Here is a 19,362-nt window from a genome sequence, read left to right as displayed (position 1 = left end):
GCAAAATTAATCTCCAGTGAGACCTGACTTCAAAATCCATGTTCTTTCCATTACGTTGATAGGTGACCTTAGACAAGGTATTTATCTGCTCTAAACCTCCCATTGCTCACCTGTAAAATGGTGTGGTAATAGCTACTTTATATAGGTGGTGTTAAGAGTAAACAATTACTCTCTCCAAAATGTCTAGCATGTAATAATTACTCCACAAATATCAACTTCTTTCTCTTCCTCAAATATCAAGTGGGGCGTTGGCCAAATTTGAGGGGAAAATGGATCATGGTGTCATTTTTTTTTGCTCTTTTCATCGTACCTTAGTTTTTTTCTGCTTCCTCAGAAGTGAGAATCATATTGCTGAAGAGCAGATTTTCTAAGAAGCACATGTTGGTTGTCCAGCCCATGTCATCAGGGAGAAAAAGGAACCAGGGACTATCTGGTGTACACATTTCCAACAAGCTGTCCCCTCTGCCTAGCCCAGGGCCTGGCATTTTGTAGGTTCTGGGTAAATGTTTGAGCAAGGGAAGAGGGCAGAAATAGAAAGGGAAGGATCCAGGGGTGGGGATTGAGGTGGGAGGGAGAAAAGGAAGGAAGATTGTTAGTGTTTGGAATTTGTTTCTACTATAAAGGTCCAAGAACAGGGTCCTTGACAGGCACAGAATGAAGGAAAGCAGTGTGAACCTCAAGACACACCTTCCCCTGCAGAATTTAGCAGTGTCTGCATTGAGTCTTACACTTCTTGACTGCCTCCTTTCATGGAACAAGAAGACATAGAAAGAAACAGACTAGGAAAAGACTTCCATTTCTAGAACATGTTTGTGGGCTACAATTAATGGAGAAGGTGAAGAAGAGACGCCATTTTCTTCTTCAGTAGGAATGGTGATGGAGAAGACGCCATGAAGTCTGAGGGGGAGGCCTATGTGATGGAAACACAGGGATGTGAACTCATCCTGTGCGTGGCCTCAGGCAAGGCGCTTCACACGCTGAGCTTTTTCATCTGTAAGATGTCAGAGTTGGTCCAGATCAATGGCTCTCAATCTCAGTTCTCCTTTAGAACCACCCAAGGAGTTTCCAACTGTCCCCATGCCCAAGCCATAGTCCAGACAGTAGAATCGCCTTAGGTGGGAGCCAGGCATCAGTAGTTTCAAAGCTTCCTAGATGATCCCAATGTGCAGCTGAGGTTGAGAACTGGGCCAGGTGGTCTCTGGACCCTCACTACACTAAGTGGTTCTCAACAAGCTGCATGGGCAACACTTGGGTTCTTTTTTGTAACAGAACCACAAACAAGACCCCCAGGTAATTTGTATTGATGTTGAAGTTTGAAAACTCTTGCCTAGACACACTTCTACCCTGCCCTTTCGTCCAACAGTGCTTTGCTTCTGTTGCTGATATTTCAGTATAACTTCTGGATCTCAGTATCAGGCACATGTAAGTGCTGAAAGCTTTATATGTGTGTTATGGGTATATACTCAGCACAAAAATACTCCCATCACCCCTGTTCCATGCAGGGGGCTAAGTGGAAATAGATTGGAAAACAAAAGGTATTCCTGTAAAAGGGGCAGATGATTTTATGAGATTCTGATCAAAGATTGTTTTGCCTTTGTAGAATGGAGTAGGGCCATCTAAAGAGCAGTTCTCTTCAAAGTCAGGCACACCAGTGTGGTTATTAAAAACACCTGCCTCGACGTGGCAATTTGTGTCCAACATCTTCTCACCTGGCAACACATCATTTCTAGGTTCCTTCTCTGTTCCTCATGCTTCCTGACGGTGTCCTTCTTGATAGTTCTCCCCAGGAAATAATAGGTGCGTTGGCTGAGGAGTGTTTGACTTCCTCTGGAAGTTTCCCGTTGTCATGTTCATCACCTCCTTTAATTAAACAGAAGGGAAGTCAGCTCTGAAAAAAAAAAAAGCAGAAACAGCATCAAAATGCTGAAACTTAAGCTAGAAAGTGACAGATAAACATTATGCAAGATGTTATTCTCACCCTTTATGACTCAGGGCTAAGCAGGTGGGATGGCCCGCACGTTTGAGGCTAGTCATGTTTTAGTCGGACTTTTTTGAATAATGGTGTGTTTGGAGGAGGGAGTGGTTTGGCTCTGAATGTTTAGGGAGCAGTGGCATGGGTAAAAACATAATTCATAGTTCAATTCAATTTCTAGACTTTAGGTAACAGCCAATGTGGTGCCCTGCCTGTATCCCCCTGGCCTTAACATTTCAGTACGGTGTCAACAGTGGGCATCTACAGGGCTGAGGGCTTTCTTTGTCTGTCGCCCCCCACTCTGCCATCAGCTCAGCAAGCAGAAGTCCTAGGATCAGTGGCCTGGTAGAAGCCTTCAGGCGGTGCCTGAATGCAGATGCGGGCTAAAGTAGCCCAGCTCCCTTGGCTGTCGGGCGAGGTCATGTGGAGGTGCACCATCTCAGCTGGCTCTGGGCGATGCTCAGCGGCCCGACGCTCCAGCGGCCCCAGTGATAACTTGATACACACGTGCTACTGTTTTCCTTCCCCTCCCGGCTCCCTCCCTCCCTCCCCTGCCAGTGTTCTATCCCAGCTCACTCCCTCACTCCCTCCCTCCCTCCCCTGCCAGTGTTCTATCCCGCCTCACTCCCTCACTCCCTCACTCCCCTGCCAGTGTCCTATCCTGACTCACTCCCTCACTCCCTCCCTCCCCTGCCAGTGTTCTAGGAGCCTCCAGAGCAAACTACTTCCGCTGGAATCCTTGCCTTAGCATCTGCTTGTGGGAAAACCCACACTTACACAAATTTAATCTGGCATTTGCTTTAAGATATTTGTAGGTATACAGTTCATACCTTTATATTCTTTCCTTTCAATTTTAATATTTTCAGTTGCTAAAACTAGTTATGATATGAAGAATTCAAAGGGTTTTGGTAATGGCCTTGAAGAGATCATCTTATTACCTGTTCATGAGACTCATTTGGCATCTGAAGTCACCAAGGAGTAAGAAGATGAAGACAAGGGATCAATATAAGAGTGGCACAGGCCAGGGGGAGATGGGCCCTGGTTTCCAATCCTAGTTCTATACTCGTTAGCTCTGTGAACTTGGGCAAGTCACTTAACCTCTCTGCCTCTCAGTTTGACACTTCAAACATGGGAGAGCTAATCATCCCTACCTATACAGTTGTGGGTGTTCAGTAAGATGTGTGTAAAGCATTTAGGATAATGCCTGTCACTGTTAGCTATGAACAGTTCAATGGCTTAACTGCTTACTAACCAAGGACACTGAATCCATTAGGATGTCTTCATCCATAAAACAGAAGATCCAGTGTAGCATGGCTCATGCCAATAATGACATCCATGGTCTGCAGCAAGAATCTGCCCCATCCCCACTTCTCACATTTCACTGGCTAGAATTAAGGCATATGCCCATTATTTAACCATGAGTCAAGTTTATAATCAAGACAAATCTCCTCTTTCTCTATATTCTTCATTTTATTTCTAATACCAGGTCACAGGTGTATCGGACACTTATTGCTGTGTAACAAATTATCACAATAAGCCTCAGTAGCTTGGCTGGCACTGCTGACCTTGGCTGAGTTTATTCATGTATCTATGGGTTGGCTGATATACACTAGGCTTGCTGTGAGTCTGCAGTTGACCAGGTAGCTCTTTCACCTGATGCTCATTCTTGGGCCAAGAGGCTGGCTGGGGCGTGGTCTTCTTATGGCCATAATAGAGGCCCAGGTGTCTTACCGCCTAGGCTTGGAACTGGTCCTCATGCCATTCGTCAAACAAGTCACACAGCCACGTCCAAAGCCAAAGTGTGGGGACCATAGGGTCTGCCCACCCTGAAGCCACAGGGTGTGGGCATTCATTCTATTATAACAGTTGTCAAAACGAAGAACATCTAAATACCCACATGAATTCTCTGAACTCATATAGCGCTCGAGTTTCTGCCATTCATTTCTGAACTGGTTACTGCCTTACAGTATCTTCTGGTGGTCCCGTGTAAGGAAGGTGTTGCAAATGAGCAGGAGAGATCACTTGTCAGATGCCGGGGTTGCACCGGACTTGGTGACCTTCCAGCTCTGGCCGCCCATGATTTGCAGTCTTGGAAGAAAAGCCCGCAGAGTATGAAAACCTAGAAGTAAGACAGAAGTGTCTTTCCGAACCGGCATCCCTTGGTTCCTGCTTTGACTTCTCAACTAAATTGTGAAATCCTGGAGCGCGGGTATCGCCGAAACCTGTACCATGTCTGAAACAGATGGCGAGACGCAGTGACTGTGACAAGAGGGAAGGGACCTGAGTCTGGGGGAAGTTTCTCGGCGGCGAGCAGCGAGCGCAGAGGATGCGCGGGTGGTGCTGGAGGCGGGTCCCAGCCAGATGTGCACGGCCCGCCCCGCCCTCTCTCGCGCGCCCGTTGCCGCTTCACGCGTAGAGGAGCCGCTGCGCGCCTCGCCGGGGCGCCTCCGCTGCAATGCCCGGCTTCACGTCTCCGCCCGCGAGGAGCGCGCCCGGACAAGCCGAGGCGCCGAGGACCGAGGAGGCGGCGGCCCCGCTGCGCCCTCCCGAGGAGGCGGCGGAGGGAGGCCCAGCGCGAAGATGCCGCAGCTCTGGGCCCTGGAGCTCCCGCTGCTGCTCCCCTGGGTGGCAGGTGGAGTAGGGAACGCGGCCAGGTGAGTGTCTGGCCCTGGCCTGAGCTCCCCCGTTTGGCCCCTTTTCTTTGTCCTGCGTCCCCTTAGGCACCTGTGTATCTGTGCGCGCGAGACGGTATTTAAAGAGGATGCCTGGCCCGGAGCGCGCCGCTCTGGCGGCGCTTCGCACCGGCTCCTCGGCATGAGCTGCGCCCCACCTGGCTGCGTCCTGCGGGTCAGGAGGAGGGAGGCTCTGCACGGACCCGCGTGTGCGGTCTGGCTCGGCGGTCTGCAGACGTCCACTGTTCCGGCGGGCGTGTGTCTGTCTGTGGATGGGCGGCTGGGTTCCGTGCCTGTGCCGTCTTGCTTTCCACTCTTTCCGAAGGGCGCCAAGTGATTGTCATTGGCTAGTTTTGCTGGGGAAGGAGGGAAAGAAACTGAGGACGGCACAGAGTCAGCGTTTACCGTGCTTGGGCTGCGCCAGGAAGGGGGCCCCTCTGCTCAATGCCTTTCTGATTAAGGTTGATGAGCTGGAAAGAAAGGACGTGATTGTCAGATGAAATCGACTTATTGTTCTTGCCCTGGCAATTCAGAATTTGAAGCCGTTTCTGTACTTCCCTTAAACTTTCCTAAGCCCTGAAACTTATTTTCCCAGAGATCATCAAAGCCACTTAATAAATACACACTTTTAAAACCTAGGGGCAGGACAGGGATAAAGACGCAGACGTAGAGAATGGACTTGAGGACACAGGGAGGGGGAAGGGTAAGCTGGGACGAAGTGAGAGAGTGTTATGGACATATATACACTACCAAATGTAAAATAGCTAGCTAGTGGGAAGCAGCTGCATAGCACAGGGAGATCAGCTCCGTGCTTTGTGACCACCTAGAGGGGTGGGATAGGGAGGGTGGGAGGGAGACGCAAGAGGGAGGGAATATGGGGATATATGTATGCGTATAGCTGATTCACTTTGTTATACAGCAGAAACGAACACACCATTGTAAAGCAATTACACTCCAATAGAGATGTTTTAAAAAAAAATACACACTTCTAGTGCATACTGTAGGCCTGGCAGTCCTAAACACTTGAGGGCTATTAACCCATTTAAAGCCCATAAGTGCTCTGTGTGGAAGGTACTGTAATTATAATCCCCGTATTGTAGAAGAGAAAAACCAAGGCACAGAGAGGTCGAGTAACTTGCCCCAACAGGCACAGCCAGTAAGTGAAAACACCAGCGTTCAAACCCAGGCAGTCTGGCCTGGAGACCCTGCTCTTCCCCAGTGTGCTAGGGCACCCTTTTAGGGATCACTCACAGGAAAAGTTTTCCTGGTTCTCTGGCTGTGATGTTTTGCTTTCCGAGGTGTCCCCTAGAGCAGGGTTTCTCTGCTGTGGCACTGTTGATCTTTTGGGCTGGGCTGGAGAGTTGTTTGTCTGGGGTGGTTGGAGAGCTGTCCTGTGCATTACAGGATTCTTAGCAGCATGTGTAGCCTCTACACACTAGATGCCAGTAGCAACTTCCCCAAGTTGTGACAATCAAAACTGTGTCCAGACATTGCCCAAGGTACGGGGGCGGGGCGGAGGCTGCACAGTTGTCTCCAGCTGAGTGAGAACATCTGCGCTATTTGATTTTTTTAGTAGACAACTTCTGGGGAGAGCTGGCTGCGAACCTTGGTTTGGAACAGGCTTCTTAAAGGTGAGCCTGACTATCTTTGTTTGACTTACAGGAAAAAATCTTTCATCAGCGTCAGCCACAGTATTAAGGGATTTTCAAGTTCAAACAGAATAAACTTCAAACCAGGTTCTTAGAATGTATGATCGCAAGTTTCAATTTCCTTTTCATGATAAAAATGTAAGGAGATGCAATTTGCTCATGATCACATTTCCTTGAACGTTGGAGGTTCTGGTATCCCTAGAAAGCCCACTTAAAAAGATCAAGTGCTGTTTGGAGACGAGATTAATAGTTCTTTTAGCAGCAGGCAAACTGACTCCCAGGAGCCTCAGTTTCAAAGGGCCACCAAATTAAATTAAAAGCCGAAAAGCTCCCAAATAAACCCAAGAATATTACAACGGAGAATCTACGTCAGGATTCTGCAATTTCACAGTTTTCAAGATGTGAACTGTGGTTTCTTTACATGGTATCAGGTTCACAAGCTGCTATGTTTATTATCTGTGCAGCATGCTTGGAAATGTCTAATGCTTGGCTCTGCAGGAACTGCCCGGGGACCAGGTTCAATCAATTCCAGCCTCCAAGTTACAGACGGCACATTTACAGAAAGGCAAGGTGCTCATTGCACTAGAGTGTGTCTACTGATTATTTCCCGAGGTTTTACGACTTATAGTAAAAACTGACTGCTATATAGAGATTTCTAATATAAGAACTCGTGTTTTTTAAATAAAAACGCTGCTACATAATTTCAGTGACCTAGAAAATTATATGCCTCTTAAATGGTGATTTGTGCATAGTAGACAGTTAACACTCATCAAATGAGTAAATCTTTAGCAGCATGCGGTTTTCTGATCTTAAGCATCAGAATTTGGCTTAAACCATTTATTCTTTATTTTGTATACTACTTCAAACTAATACTGCAAGTATAATTGACTTACAATATTAGTTTCAGATGTACAACATAGTGATTCAGTGTTTTTATAGCTTACATACTATACAAAGTTGTTATAAAGTATTGACTATATTCCCTGTGCTGATTCCCATACTTTTTAATGCCATTTGGGCATTGGGACTATTTAGATGCGCTCGACCTGCTTTGTTCAATACAGTAAATACGGTAGTCACTAGCCCCATGTGGCTGTTGAGTACCTGAAATGTAGCCAGTCCAAGATGAGATGTGATGTAAGTGTAAAAGACTCATTGGATTCATTGGATTTTGAAGACTTTGTGTGAAAAAAGAACATAAAACATCTCACTAATCATTCTATATTGAATACATGTAGAAATGATAATGTTGTGGATATACTGCGTTAGATAAAATATATTACTAAAATTAATTCCACCTGTTTCTTTTACATTTTTAAAAATATGGCTACTAGAGGGACTTCCCTGGTGGTCCAGCGGTTAAGACTCTGAGCTTCCACTTCAGGGGGCACGGGTTTGATCCCTGGTCAGGGAACTAAGATCCCACAGGCTGTGTGGCATGGCCAGAAAAAAAAAACTATGGCTACTAAAAAATTTTAAATGCCATATATGGCTATTATATTTCTATTGGACAGTATTAATCCATCTGAACTCCATCTCCAGCATTCTGATCTGAACTCCATCTCCAGCGTTCCAGGTCCTGACGCTGGCATCTTTCTGCCTTGGGTACATAAAATAAATATGTTATTAACTTTGCTATTCTTGAGTTTGAAGTTTGGAACAACTCCTTACTTATATTTATGTTATACATTTTTTTCTCTATTGAGTTCAAGTAAAAATAACCTGAGAGATGGAGGAATGTCTGGATTCATGTACTCATGGAGAGAGGCCTGCTTTCTGCAAACCACACCCTGTGTTGAGGAGTGATTCTTCTCAGAGCCCTGCTAAATGAAGTGCCATTGTCACAATTTTCCACAAACTTAGTGGCTTAAAATAACATAGATTTTGGAATTCCCTGGTGGTCCAGTGGTTAGGACTCCACGCTCCTATTGCAGGGGGCGCGGGTTCGATCCCTGGTCAGGGAACTAAGATCACCGCATGCTGTGCATCGTGGCCAAAAACAAAAAAGCAAAAAACATAAATTTATGCTCCTAGAGTTCTGGAGGTCAGAAGTCCAAAATGAGTCTTATGGGGCTAAAACCAAGCTGTTGGCAAGATTTGTTCCTTCTGGAGGCTCCATGGGAGGATCCGTTCCTTGTCTCTTACACTCGTAGAGGCTTCCAACAGTCCTTGGCTTGTGGACACATCATTCCATTCTCTTCTTCCTTTGTCACCTTGCCTTTTCTCTGACTCTTAGTCATCTTCCTCCCTCTAAAAAGAACTCTGTGATTATACCTGGCCCACCCAGAAAATCCAGGGTGACCTCCCTGTCTTAAGATCCTTAATTTGAGCACATCTGCAAGTTTCCTTCTGCCCTATAAGGCAACATTTACAGGTTCCAGGGATTAGGACATGACTGTCTTTGGGGGGCCATTATTTAGCCTTCCACAGGAAGCCTGAGCTGTGAGTCTGTTGTTTTTGCTTTTATGGGTTGGATCTTATTTTAAAACATGATTTTAATGATTTATGAGTGGTTGGCATACCATTCATTTCTTTATGCTCTCTTTTTTTTTTTTTTTGCCACACTGCACAGCTTGTGGGATCTTAGTTCCCCCACCAGGGATTGAACCCCGGCCCTTGGCAGTGAAAGCATGGAGTCCTAACCACTGGACCGCCAGGGAATTCCTCATTTCTTTATTCTTAAAACCAGAATTTATGGGAATATACCAAAAACTCACGAGCTGGGTGTTTCTAGGAAATGGTGACCGTGAAATGCATGATTATAACATAGAAATCATTTCTGAGCAATCTTATTTCAATAGTTAGTTTCACTGGCTTAGAAGGTATTAAAGTCCTTTTTATATATAACTTATGTATATAACCTAAGGTTATGTAAACATTAAAATGAGAATAAGTATATTATCTAGTCTTCATAAATCAGATTGGCATTCAACAAATTTTGTTGAGACCCCACTATTTGTCAATACTTTTTCATTGTGATTTCAATCAACTGTCTCATCGATCCTAAGAAATAGGTATTGTGTCTATTTGACAGACAATGGGATGGAGAAACTTGAAGAAATTAGATGATTCCTCAATAACTGCATTGGATTTGGTCTTCTGCTCTAAGAACAGTGACATTCCAGTATTCAAATTTGTTTCTCAAAAAAAAAATTGAATACATAAAAGCTGACAACTTTACAGAGTACTTGCTCACACATTATCACCAGTGAGCCTGTTGAGCTTGACTCTTATCCAGCACCATCAAGGGATATGTGTAGAATAAGTGGGGAATTCTTGATACTCCATCCTCCCAACTCCTTCCTTTCAACTTTGCATTCTCTCAGCAGCAGACTCTAAGACCAGAATTCAAGTGTGCATGGTTTATTTGGGAGGTGTTCCCAGAAAGTTCTAGTAGGGAAGCTGGGAAGTAGGACAGAGAAGGGAAAGACATGTTATATAAATAAGTTACCACTATGATTTAATTCTGCTGGGGAATTCTAGAAGACAGTAGGACACAAGCCTTAGAATTATCCCCCCTGAGGTAAGGGAGCTGGGGTATCTATACCCCCAGCAGTCATTAGTTGAGAACGTCTGAGGAGGTGGATTCTATGTGTTCAGCCTACCACACTCACAGGCAGAGCTGGCTCCTGCCAACAGAGGAAGTTCTTGGGCGTCAGGAAATGAGGCTGACTGTTAAACACAATATACCACCATTTGTCAATGACCTGGTGAGACAAGGAGCCGTGGTAGCTCCCAAAGATAATTAGATCACTTTGCATCAAATATTTTTTTTTAAACCCTTTCTGCAGTGAGGCATTAAATAATTAATCACATTACTTTTTATTATATTCTAGTTTTTTGATTAACACAAGAACGATGAGTATCAGGTGCTTTTATTTATTTATTAAATTTATTTATTTATTTATTTATTTTTGGCTGTGTTGGGTCTTCCTTACTGTGCGAGGGCTTTCTCCAGTTGTGGCAAGCAGGGGCCACTCTTCATCGCGGTGCGCGGGCCTCTCACCACCGCGGCCTCTCTTGTTGCGGAGGACAGGCTCCAGAGCGCAGGCTCAATAGTTGTGGCTCAGGGGCCCAGTTGCTCCGCGGCATGTGGGATCCTCCCACACCAGGGCTCGAACCGGTGTCCCCCGCATTAGCAGGCAGACTCTCAACCACTGCGCCACCCGGGAAGCCCTGCATCAAATATTTTGTCCAGAGTAATCAGTAGTACTTCCAGTTTCTTTAGTTAACTTGCTGGTTCCAGTGTATTGGTTTCAGTAACTAACCTGCTGTAAATCTGAAGGTCTTACGGAAAAAAACAAACAAAAAAAACCCCAATATTTTGAAAGTAGTTTAAAATTCATTCAGTTCAAGTCAGCAACATTTACTGAACAACTGACATGCCCAAACATGCTCCTGAATGCCGGAGATAGAAACCTCTATCTGCTACCTGCACTGGACAACTTTGCAGGGCAAGCAAAATACCTGTCTTTCTCTTTTGGTGAGGGAAGTGCAGGGGGAGAGTTATAACTCCAACTCTTTGTCCAGTGCCTGGTACATAGTAGGTGTTGAGTAAAAAATTTGGTGCCTAAATGAATGACCAAAGGAAGGCGATGGAGAAGCAAATAATGTTATTTACATGTAAATAATATATATATTTATATGTAAATAAACATTCAAAAGAATGAACATGGGTATATTATATATTTATAAATTATATATATTTATATGTGTTTATTTATAAACATATATATATACACACACACACATAAAATATTCCATAGAATACAGTTAAGAGAAATTTAGTCAGCACGACAGAGTCAGGGGAAGTGGAAGACATGGGATGACACCGAAGTTATGCGTATAGAATGAATGTGAGCCCACCTGATATATAACAGGAGAGAAGGCAAGTGTTCCAGTGCTTGATTCATAGGAGGTCTTGCGTAGGAATAAATGAATGGCTGGCTGGACAGATACATACCTGCAAAAGGAAGGCATTGGCCCAAGGTGTGGAGTGGAGTGGTCAGCATCTGGGGTCATGAGCCAAGTGACTGCCAAGGTCAAAGAAGCCAGGCTGGAACCAGGCTGTAAGGAGCCCTGCATGTCCAGCTGAGGAATTTAAACTTTTTTCTGACAGCAGTAGAGAGCAAAGCAGGGCATCACCGGCTGATTTCTTTAAAGATAACCCATCATGCCCAATTCATGCTCAGAACTGTCACACAGTTACACAAAATTATTTTTAAGGTAATTAACGGTAATTTATTTTACCTGGCAGTATTTTTCCTAATATACGTAATAATAGTGTGCTTCTAGTCTGTGGTATCTCAGCTTTGATGAATACAAATGCAAAATTAAAAAGCAAAATACCAAAGCAGCAAATACCTTTATAAAGATCATCACCTTGCTCTTTGAGTATTCCCTTTGTTTGATTTCTGGGTACCACATGTATTATAGTTATCTATTGCTATTTAACAAAATATTGATACTACAAATTGTATTGATACTACAATACTACAAAGCTTAGTGGTTTAAAACAATGCTTATTATCTCACAGTTTCTGTGAGCCAGGAATTCAGGAGCAGTTTAGCTGGATGGGGCTTGGGGTTTTTCACAAGGTTATAATCGAGTTGTTGGTCAAGGCTGCAGCCATCCAAATGCATGACTCCAACTGGAGGATCTGCTTTCAAGATGGCATACTCACATGGCTGTGGGCAGGAGGCCTCAGCTCCTCACCTTGCGGACCTCTCCATAAGGCTGCTTGAGTATCCTTATGAGATGTCAGCGGACTTCCTACATAGCAAGAAATCCAAAAAACAGAGAACAAAGAGGAAGTTGCAATGCCTTCTATGTCCTGATCTCAGAAGTTACCCTCAATCACTCCCACCGTAATCTCTTTGTTAGAAACCAGTCACTGAGTACAGTCCCACATAAATGTTACCGAAAGTTGGGTCGAGCTGCTCGCCACTCAAAAGCCAATACTTGAGAGGCAAGGTTGGTGGAAAGGAAAGTTTGCTTTCTTTCGGAGGCTGGCAACCAGGGGAGAGGGCGAACTCATGTCCAAAGGCCGACTCTTCACTGACAATCAGTGGGCAAGAGCTTTTAAAGGGGAATTTCAGGGGTGTGTAGGCGGAGGGAGGGGGGCTACGTGCAGAAACAGCACATCAGCTCTGACGGTCATCTTGAAATTGATCATACGGTGGTCTGATCAGTGTCATCTTTTGTTTTGTTTTGTTTTTGATCAGTGTCATCTTGATTGTTTTAAGCACAGTTAATCTTCAGTTCCAGGGTTTGTTTGTTCCCTTTTCTTTGAGGCCAGTTCTTGGAATTGTGGCAGCTTTGTCATGGCTACAGTCTGGTCATCATATAGTTAACTTCTTCCACCTGGTGTGGGTGTCAGTATTTACGAAACAGCTCAAAGGATGTGGCTCAGAATATTATCTATAGCCCGTGAGGAAGAACTAAAGATCCTTGACATTTCTTCTTTTTTTGCTTTAAGAAGTATTTTCTTTTAAACATCAAGGTATATACTAAAGAACACTTCAGTGATAGAAAATTTGGTCTACTAAAGAATCCGCTTGATAGCTAAACACTTCAGACCATGAAGTTAACGTAGGTTACATACACCTTACAACAAACACTACTTCCGTCTGTTAAAATAAGCCAACATGAAACTAGAAAAAAACTAGCTCTGCTTTTAGTGCCTAAAGTATCACAGTATTACACTTAGTAGAAAGAAATCTTATCTTCCCCTTAAGTAGTTGTCATGCCATACAGGTTTTTAAATGTTAACAAAAATAAAGAAATACTTGAAAACATATTATCAGAAGAAATGAAGACAAGAGTGTTGAACACGCGGCCACGTAATCCTCAGGCAGAGCTCAGTCTACTTCTTCCATGCGTGACGTGTCATCGTCTCCTTCAAGGGGTGGCATCTCCTCAGTTACAGCAGCACTACTGTCGTCAGCAGTGGGGTCATCTTCATCAATACCAAGACCATGTTTGATCATCCTATAGATCCTGTTAGCATGTGTCTGGGGATCCTCCAGACTGAATTCCAACTGTCCTTCAACTGAAAAATGCTTCACTGCCAAGTGATCTTCCCAGTCATTGGTCAAGCTCTTGTAGAACTCTCCGTACTCTTCATTACTAATGTCATCAGGATTTCTGGTCCAAATAGGCTTTGTTTTGTTCAGTTCTTCTTGATCAATGTATTTCTCCTTGATCTTCTTCTTTTTCTTCTTGTCACCATCCTTCTTTTCTTCTTCCTTATGAGAAGAGCTAGTTTACTGGGATCTGTCAAGCTCTCATACCTGATCTTGTCCAGAGCATCAGACGAATTTGAAATAAGCTCCCTCAGAAAGATCTCTTTATTCGAGTAGAACGTGTTGATAATCAGCGACATCAACTGGGCAATTTCCGCCTGGAAGGCGAATGTCTCCACCCCCTCCTCCTCCCTCAGCTGGTCTTGCGTCTGGGTTTCCTCGGGCATCTTGGCTAAAGGACCACAAAGGCTCCGCAGCGACACAGCACCGGGACACAGAAGCAACTGATCCTTGACATTTCTTAATAACTAAACGTTATTTTGTCCTCTTTGACTATTTTCCTTTGCTTCTGCATTTTCTCACTTCTCTGATTAAATTTATTCTTTGACTAAAGTTTTTCTGTAGACAAAAGGCAGGAGGAGGACATGTCAGAGAAGGACCACAGAGTCCTTCTCCCTTTCATAAGGAAAGGAGAATTAGGCTTAACTTTTTAAAGGAGGAATATCAAAGAACTTGTGGACATATTTTAAGACAAACACACCATACATTCTGGTTTTCCCTCTCCCCACTGGTAACCACTAGTTTGTTCTCTATATCTGTGAGTCTGCTTCTTTTTTGTTATATTCACTAGTTTGTTGTATTTTTTAGATTCCACATATAAGTGATATCATATGATATTTGTCATTCTCTGACTTCAGTATGACAATCTCTAGGTCCATCCATGTTGCTGCAAATGACATTATCTCATCCTTTTTTATGGCTGACTCATATTCCATTGTATATGTGTACCACATCTTTATCCGTTCCTCTTTTGATGGACATTTAGGTTGTTTCCATGTCCTGGCTATTGTAAATAGTGCTGCAGTGAACACTGGGATGCATGTATCTTTTTAAAAAAAAAAAAAACACATGCAAATTTATTATGTCTTAGTTTTTGTGTATCAGGAGCCCAAGCATAGCTCAACTGCCTTCTCTGCTTCAGGTTGTTTCCTGGTTGAAATTACAATGTTTACAGAGCTGTGTTCTAATAAGAAGGCTTGACTGGAGATAAAGCCACTGCCAAGCTCATTCAATTTGGTGTCAGAACTCATTTCTTCTTGCCTGTAGAACTAAGAGCTTAATTTTTTTTCTAGCTCTATAAATCAGTTTTAATTTTGAGTTGTGGTTTTCTCTGAATATATGCCCAGGAGTGGGATTGCTGGATCATATGGTAGCTGTATTTTTAGTTTTTTAAGGACTCTCCATACTGCTCTCCATAGTGGCTGGACCAATTTACATTCCCGCCAATGGTGAGGGGGGTTCCCTTTTCTCCACACCCTCTCCAGCATTTATTGTTTGTAGATTTTTTGATGATGACCATTCTGACTGGTGTGAAGTGATACCTCACTGTAGTTTTGATTTGCATTTCTCTAATAATTAGGGATGTTGAGCATCTTTTCGTGTGCTTTTTGGCCACCTGTATGTCTTCTTTGGAGAAATGTCTATTTAGATCTTCCACCCAGTTTTTGATTGGGTTGTTTTAGCGGCATGAGCTGTTTGTATATTTTGGAGATTAATCCCTTGTCAGTTCTTGACCTATCCATTGGGATGTTTCACTGAGCTTAGGACATCCAAAACTGAACTCTTGATCAGCTCTCTAGAACTCACTTTCCTGCATCTCGCCCATTCCGCCTATTCCAGAGCAAACAGTGTCTAAACTGGTTCGAGCCAAAAACCTGGGCATCATTCCTGACAACTCACTCTTCGTCCCCACTTATATGCAATCTGGTGCTATGTCCTACTCTGGACCATGTCTCAAACCCATCTTCTCTCCCTCCTGCCTGCCACCACCCAGCCACATCACCATCATCTCTCACCTGAATCCCCACAGTAGCTTCCCTTTGCTTCTTCTTTTGTCCCCTCTAGTCCATGTCTCACAGTGTTCCTCTTAAAATTTAAGTCAGATCATGCCACCTCTCTCCTTAAAACCTTCCAGTGACTCCCCATTGGATTAAGAATAAAATCCATTCTGTTTTTTTTTTAAATAAATGTATTTGTTTATTTTTGGCTGTGTTGTGTCTTCGTTGTTACGCGTGGGCTTTCTCTCTAGTTGCAGCGAGCGGGGGCTACTCTTCCTTCTGGTGCACAGGCTTCTCATTGCGGTGGCTTCTCTTGTTGAGGAGCACAGGCTCCAGGCACACAGGCTCAGTAGTTGTGGGTCGCAGGCTCTAGAGTGCAGGCTCAGTAGTTGTGGCTCATGGGCTTAGTTGCTCCGCAGCATGTGGGATCTTCCTGGACCAGGGCTCGAACCTGTGTCCCCTGCATTGGCAGGCGGATTCTTAACCACTGCGCCACCAGGGAAGTCCTCTAGTTTAAATGGTATCAAAGGCCTTGCTTGATCTAGCCTTTGCCTATTTCTCTAATTCCATTTTATATTATTCTCCTTCATGCTCACTATGAATGAATGAATGAATGTGAGGGAAAATAAATGTAATTGTCTGGATAACCCTTGCTTTATTGACAACCTTCCCTTCCTCATCTCATTTCCCCAATCCCTCATGGACATTCTCTTCACCTCATAAATAAACCACTGCACTCAGATCCTTGTCTCATGGTCTGCTTCTGGGGGAGCCCAAGCTAAGACACGCCCCATTCCCAATTTCTACCTAACTCTGAGCTTGGAAGATAAGTGAGAGAAATAGGGGAAACACTGGAAAGTTCCAAGTTTTGCCTACTCATGGCATGGGAAATTTGAAGATGCATCAACACACACTGGTACACACTGGATAGCTTGGACATTTGACTGGGCTCTCAAATCCCTGCACATCCAGGAAAGCGAGATGCCTTGGGGCATCCCTGGGGCTGCTGGACTTGGACTCTGTATCTCGACGGTGGATGGGAACCCAGAATTAATCTGAACTGGTTGGGTACTATGGACTTGCCACACTGGGAGCCATGATGAAAACAAGAGAAAACAAAAACAAATCACTTATGGCTGGCCCTTGTTGTCCGTATTTAGAAAATTTTTTATTTCATTTGGCAATATTTAAATGTATTTAAACATCAGCAAAAAAGTTTTAACTTCCCAATTTGTCTTGGAGAATATCAGAAAGTTTCCTGGAACCTGACCATAGCAAGCATACTAAGAATTCTGGCACAGTATATTTTTGCAGAAAATAAGGAATCCCATGAAGAAATACTATACTGCTTACACAATCCCTGGAATGTTTTTAAATTAACTTCAGCTGTGGAGACAGCGATTTGTGATTAATTTGATCAATGTAGACAGCAAGCTGTATAATGTGTTAAAGGAACTCTGGGCAATTCAGCATTTATTTTTTTATTTTTATTTTTTTTTATACTTCAATAAAGATGTTTAAAAAAAAAAAAAATCTTTGCTACAGAGGAAAAAAATGGAGCCCATATCTAGAAATCTCAATATTTGGAGTAAGGGAAAACATAATTTTGAGATTAAAAATATTGGGTCCTGAACTGAATATAACTTCCATCTTATTTTAAGAAGTTTTTTTTTTTTTTTTTTTTTCTCACACACACACACTGTATTTTATTTTTACAAGAGATAAATAGACTGACACCAAGCATTGTACATGGATGACCACAACAAAAGCAACAATGATTGCAATTACCAAACATGAAACACACTCATACTATGTCATAATATTGACATTCAGTCCAGTAATCCTCCACTGTAACAGCTCCTTTACTTTGCAGTGAAAATTGATTTGTATATTCTTTGCCTCTGAGTCCTTGTGGGATTTTTTTTTTTTTTTTTAATTCAGACAGAAAGTCACAAAAATTATACTCATCCTCATCAGTTCACTCAGTCCCATGTAATTAATTGTTTTTTTTCATCTTGATCTTTTGTTAGCACTTTTATGAGTTCATCAGTTTTTCATCAGAGTTCTGAAAATGCTTATTCATTCAGTTCAGCAGTACAGTCAGTTACCAGAGACCTGTACTTGTCAGAGTCTTTTCCATGAATTTCTTGAAGATGAAACCCTTTTATAGGAACATATTTGCAAAATCATCAGAGTACACCCAGAACTGTCTGTAAATGACAAAAGACTTAAAAATGACCATGGTAAAAGATTTGATGAAAGTTCATAATAATGCAGTTGAAAAGAAAATTAGTTATTTCTGAGATATACATTTTAAAGTAATAACTAGGATTATTACTTATAACATTATACCAGAACATATAAGATTTTTAGAAATTTCATGTAATGTCTGAAACATTTATATTAACATATTTCCATACAAATACAAATATAAGATTTTTAGGAATTTCATGTAATGTCTGAAACATTTATATTAACATATTTCCATACAAATAACCCAATGAAAGTTTAGTATTAGTTGTTTTGTTTGTTTTTTTATACTGCAGGTTCTTATTAGGCATCAATTTTATACATATCAGTGTATACATGTCAATCCCAATCGCCCAATTCAGCACACCACCATCCCCACCTCACCGCAGTTTTCCCCCCTTGGTGTCCATATGTCCATTCTCTACATCTGTGTCTCAACTTCTGCCCTGCAAACTGGCTCATCTGTACCATTTTTCTAGGTTCCACATACATGCATTAATATATGATATTTGTTTTTCTCTTTCTGACTTACTTCACTCTGTATGACAGTCTCTAGATCCATCCACGTCTCAACAAATGACTCAATTTCGTTCCTTTTTATGGCTGAGTAATATTCCATTGTATATATGTACCACATCTTCTTTATCCATTCGTCTGTTGATGGGCATTTAGGTTGCTTCCATGACCTGGCTATTGTAAATAGTGCTGCAATGAACATTCGGGTGCATGTGTCTTTTTGAATTACGATTTTCTCTGGGTATATGCCCAGTAGTGGGATTGCTGGGTCATATGGTAATTCTATTTTTAGTTTTTTAAGGAACCTCCATATTGTTCTCCAGAGTGGCTGTATCAATTTACATTCCCACCAACAGTGCAAGAGGGTTCCCTTTTCTCCACACCCTCTCCAGCATTTGTTGTTTGTAGATTTTCTGATGATCCCCATTCTAACAGGAGTGAGGTGATACCTCATTGTAGTTTTGATTTGCATTTCTCTAATAATTAGTGATGTTGAGCAGCTTTTCATGTGCTTCGTGGCCGTCTGTATGTCTTCTTTGGAGAAATGTCTATTTAGGTCTTCTGCCCATTTTTGGATTGGGGTGTTTGTTTCTTTGATATTGAGCTGAATGAGCTGTTTATATATTTTGGAGATTAATCCTTTGTCCGTTGATTCATTTGCAAATATTTTCTCCCATTCTGAGGGTTGTCTTTTCGTCTTGTTTATGGTTTCCTTTGCTGTGCAAAAGCTTTGAAGTTTCATTAGGTCCCACTTGTTTATTTTTGTTTTTATTTCCATTACTCTAGGAGGTGGATCAAAAAAGATCTTGCTGTGATTTATGTCAAAGAGTGTTCTTCCTATGTTTTCCTCTAAGAGTTTTATAGTGTCCAGTCTTATATTTAGGTCTCTAATCCATTTTGAGTTTATTTTTGTGTATGGTGTTAGGGAGTATTCTAATTTCATTCTTTTACATGTAGCTGTCCAGTTTTCCCAGCACCACTTATTGAAGAGACTGTCTTTTCTCCATTGTATATCTTTGCCTCCTTTGTCATAGATTAGTTGACCATAGGTGCGTGGGTTAATCTCTGGGCTTTCTATCTTGTTCCATTGATCTATGTTTCTGTTTTTGTGCCAGTACCATATTGTCTTGATTACTGTAGCTTTGTAGTATAGTCTGAAGTCAGGGAGTCTGATTCCTCCAGCTCCATTTTTTTGCCTCAAGACTGCTTTGGCTATTCGGG

General features: G+C 42.6%; 1 protein-coding gene across 1 annotated transcript in view; it reads left to right on the top strand.

Annotated features, from left to right (window-relative positions):
- Window positions 1-4,513: 4,513 nt before the first annotated feature.
- Window positions 4,514-19,362, top strand: part of LOC309653416 (epidermal growth factor-like protein 6) — a 68,436-nt gene continuing 53,587 nt past the window's right edge. The window contains 1 exon segment of the mRNA XM_082448026.1: window positions 4,514-4,626. Within this exon segment, the coding sequence (XP_082304152.1) occupies window positions 4,553-4,626 (74 nt within the window). The 5' untranslated portion in view covers window positions 4,514-4,552.

This window comes from Balaenoptera physalus, assembly GCF_965194825.1.
Source record: "Balaenoptera physalus genome assembly, chromosome: Y".
NCBI lineage: Eukaryota > Metazoa > Chordata > Mammalia > Artiodactyla > Balaenopteridae > Balaenoptera > Balaenoptera physalus.
The sequence above is the reverse complement of the archived record's forward strand: the minus strand, read 5'-3'. Positions and strand labels throughout refer to the sequence as shown.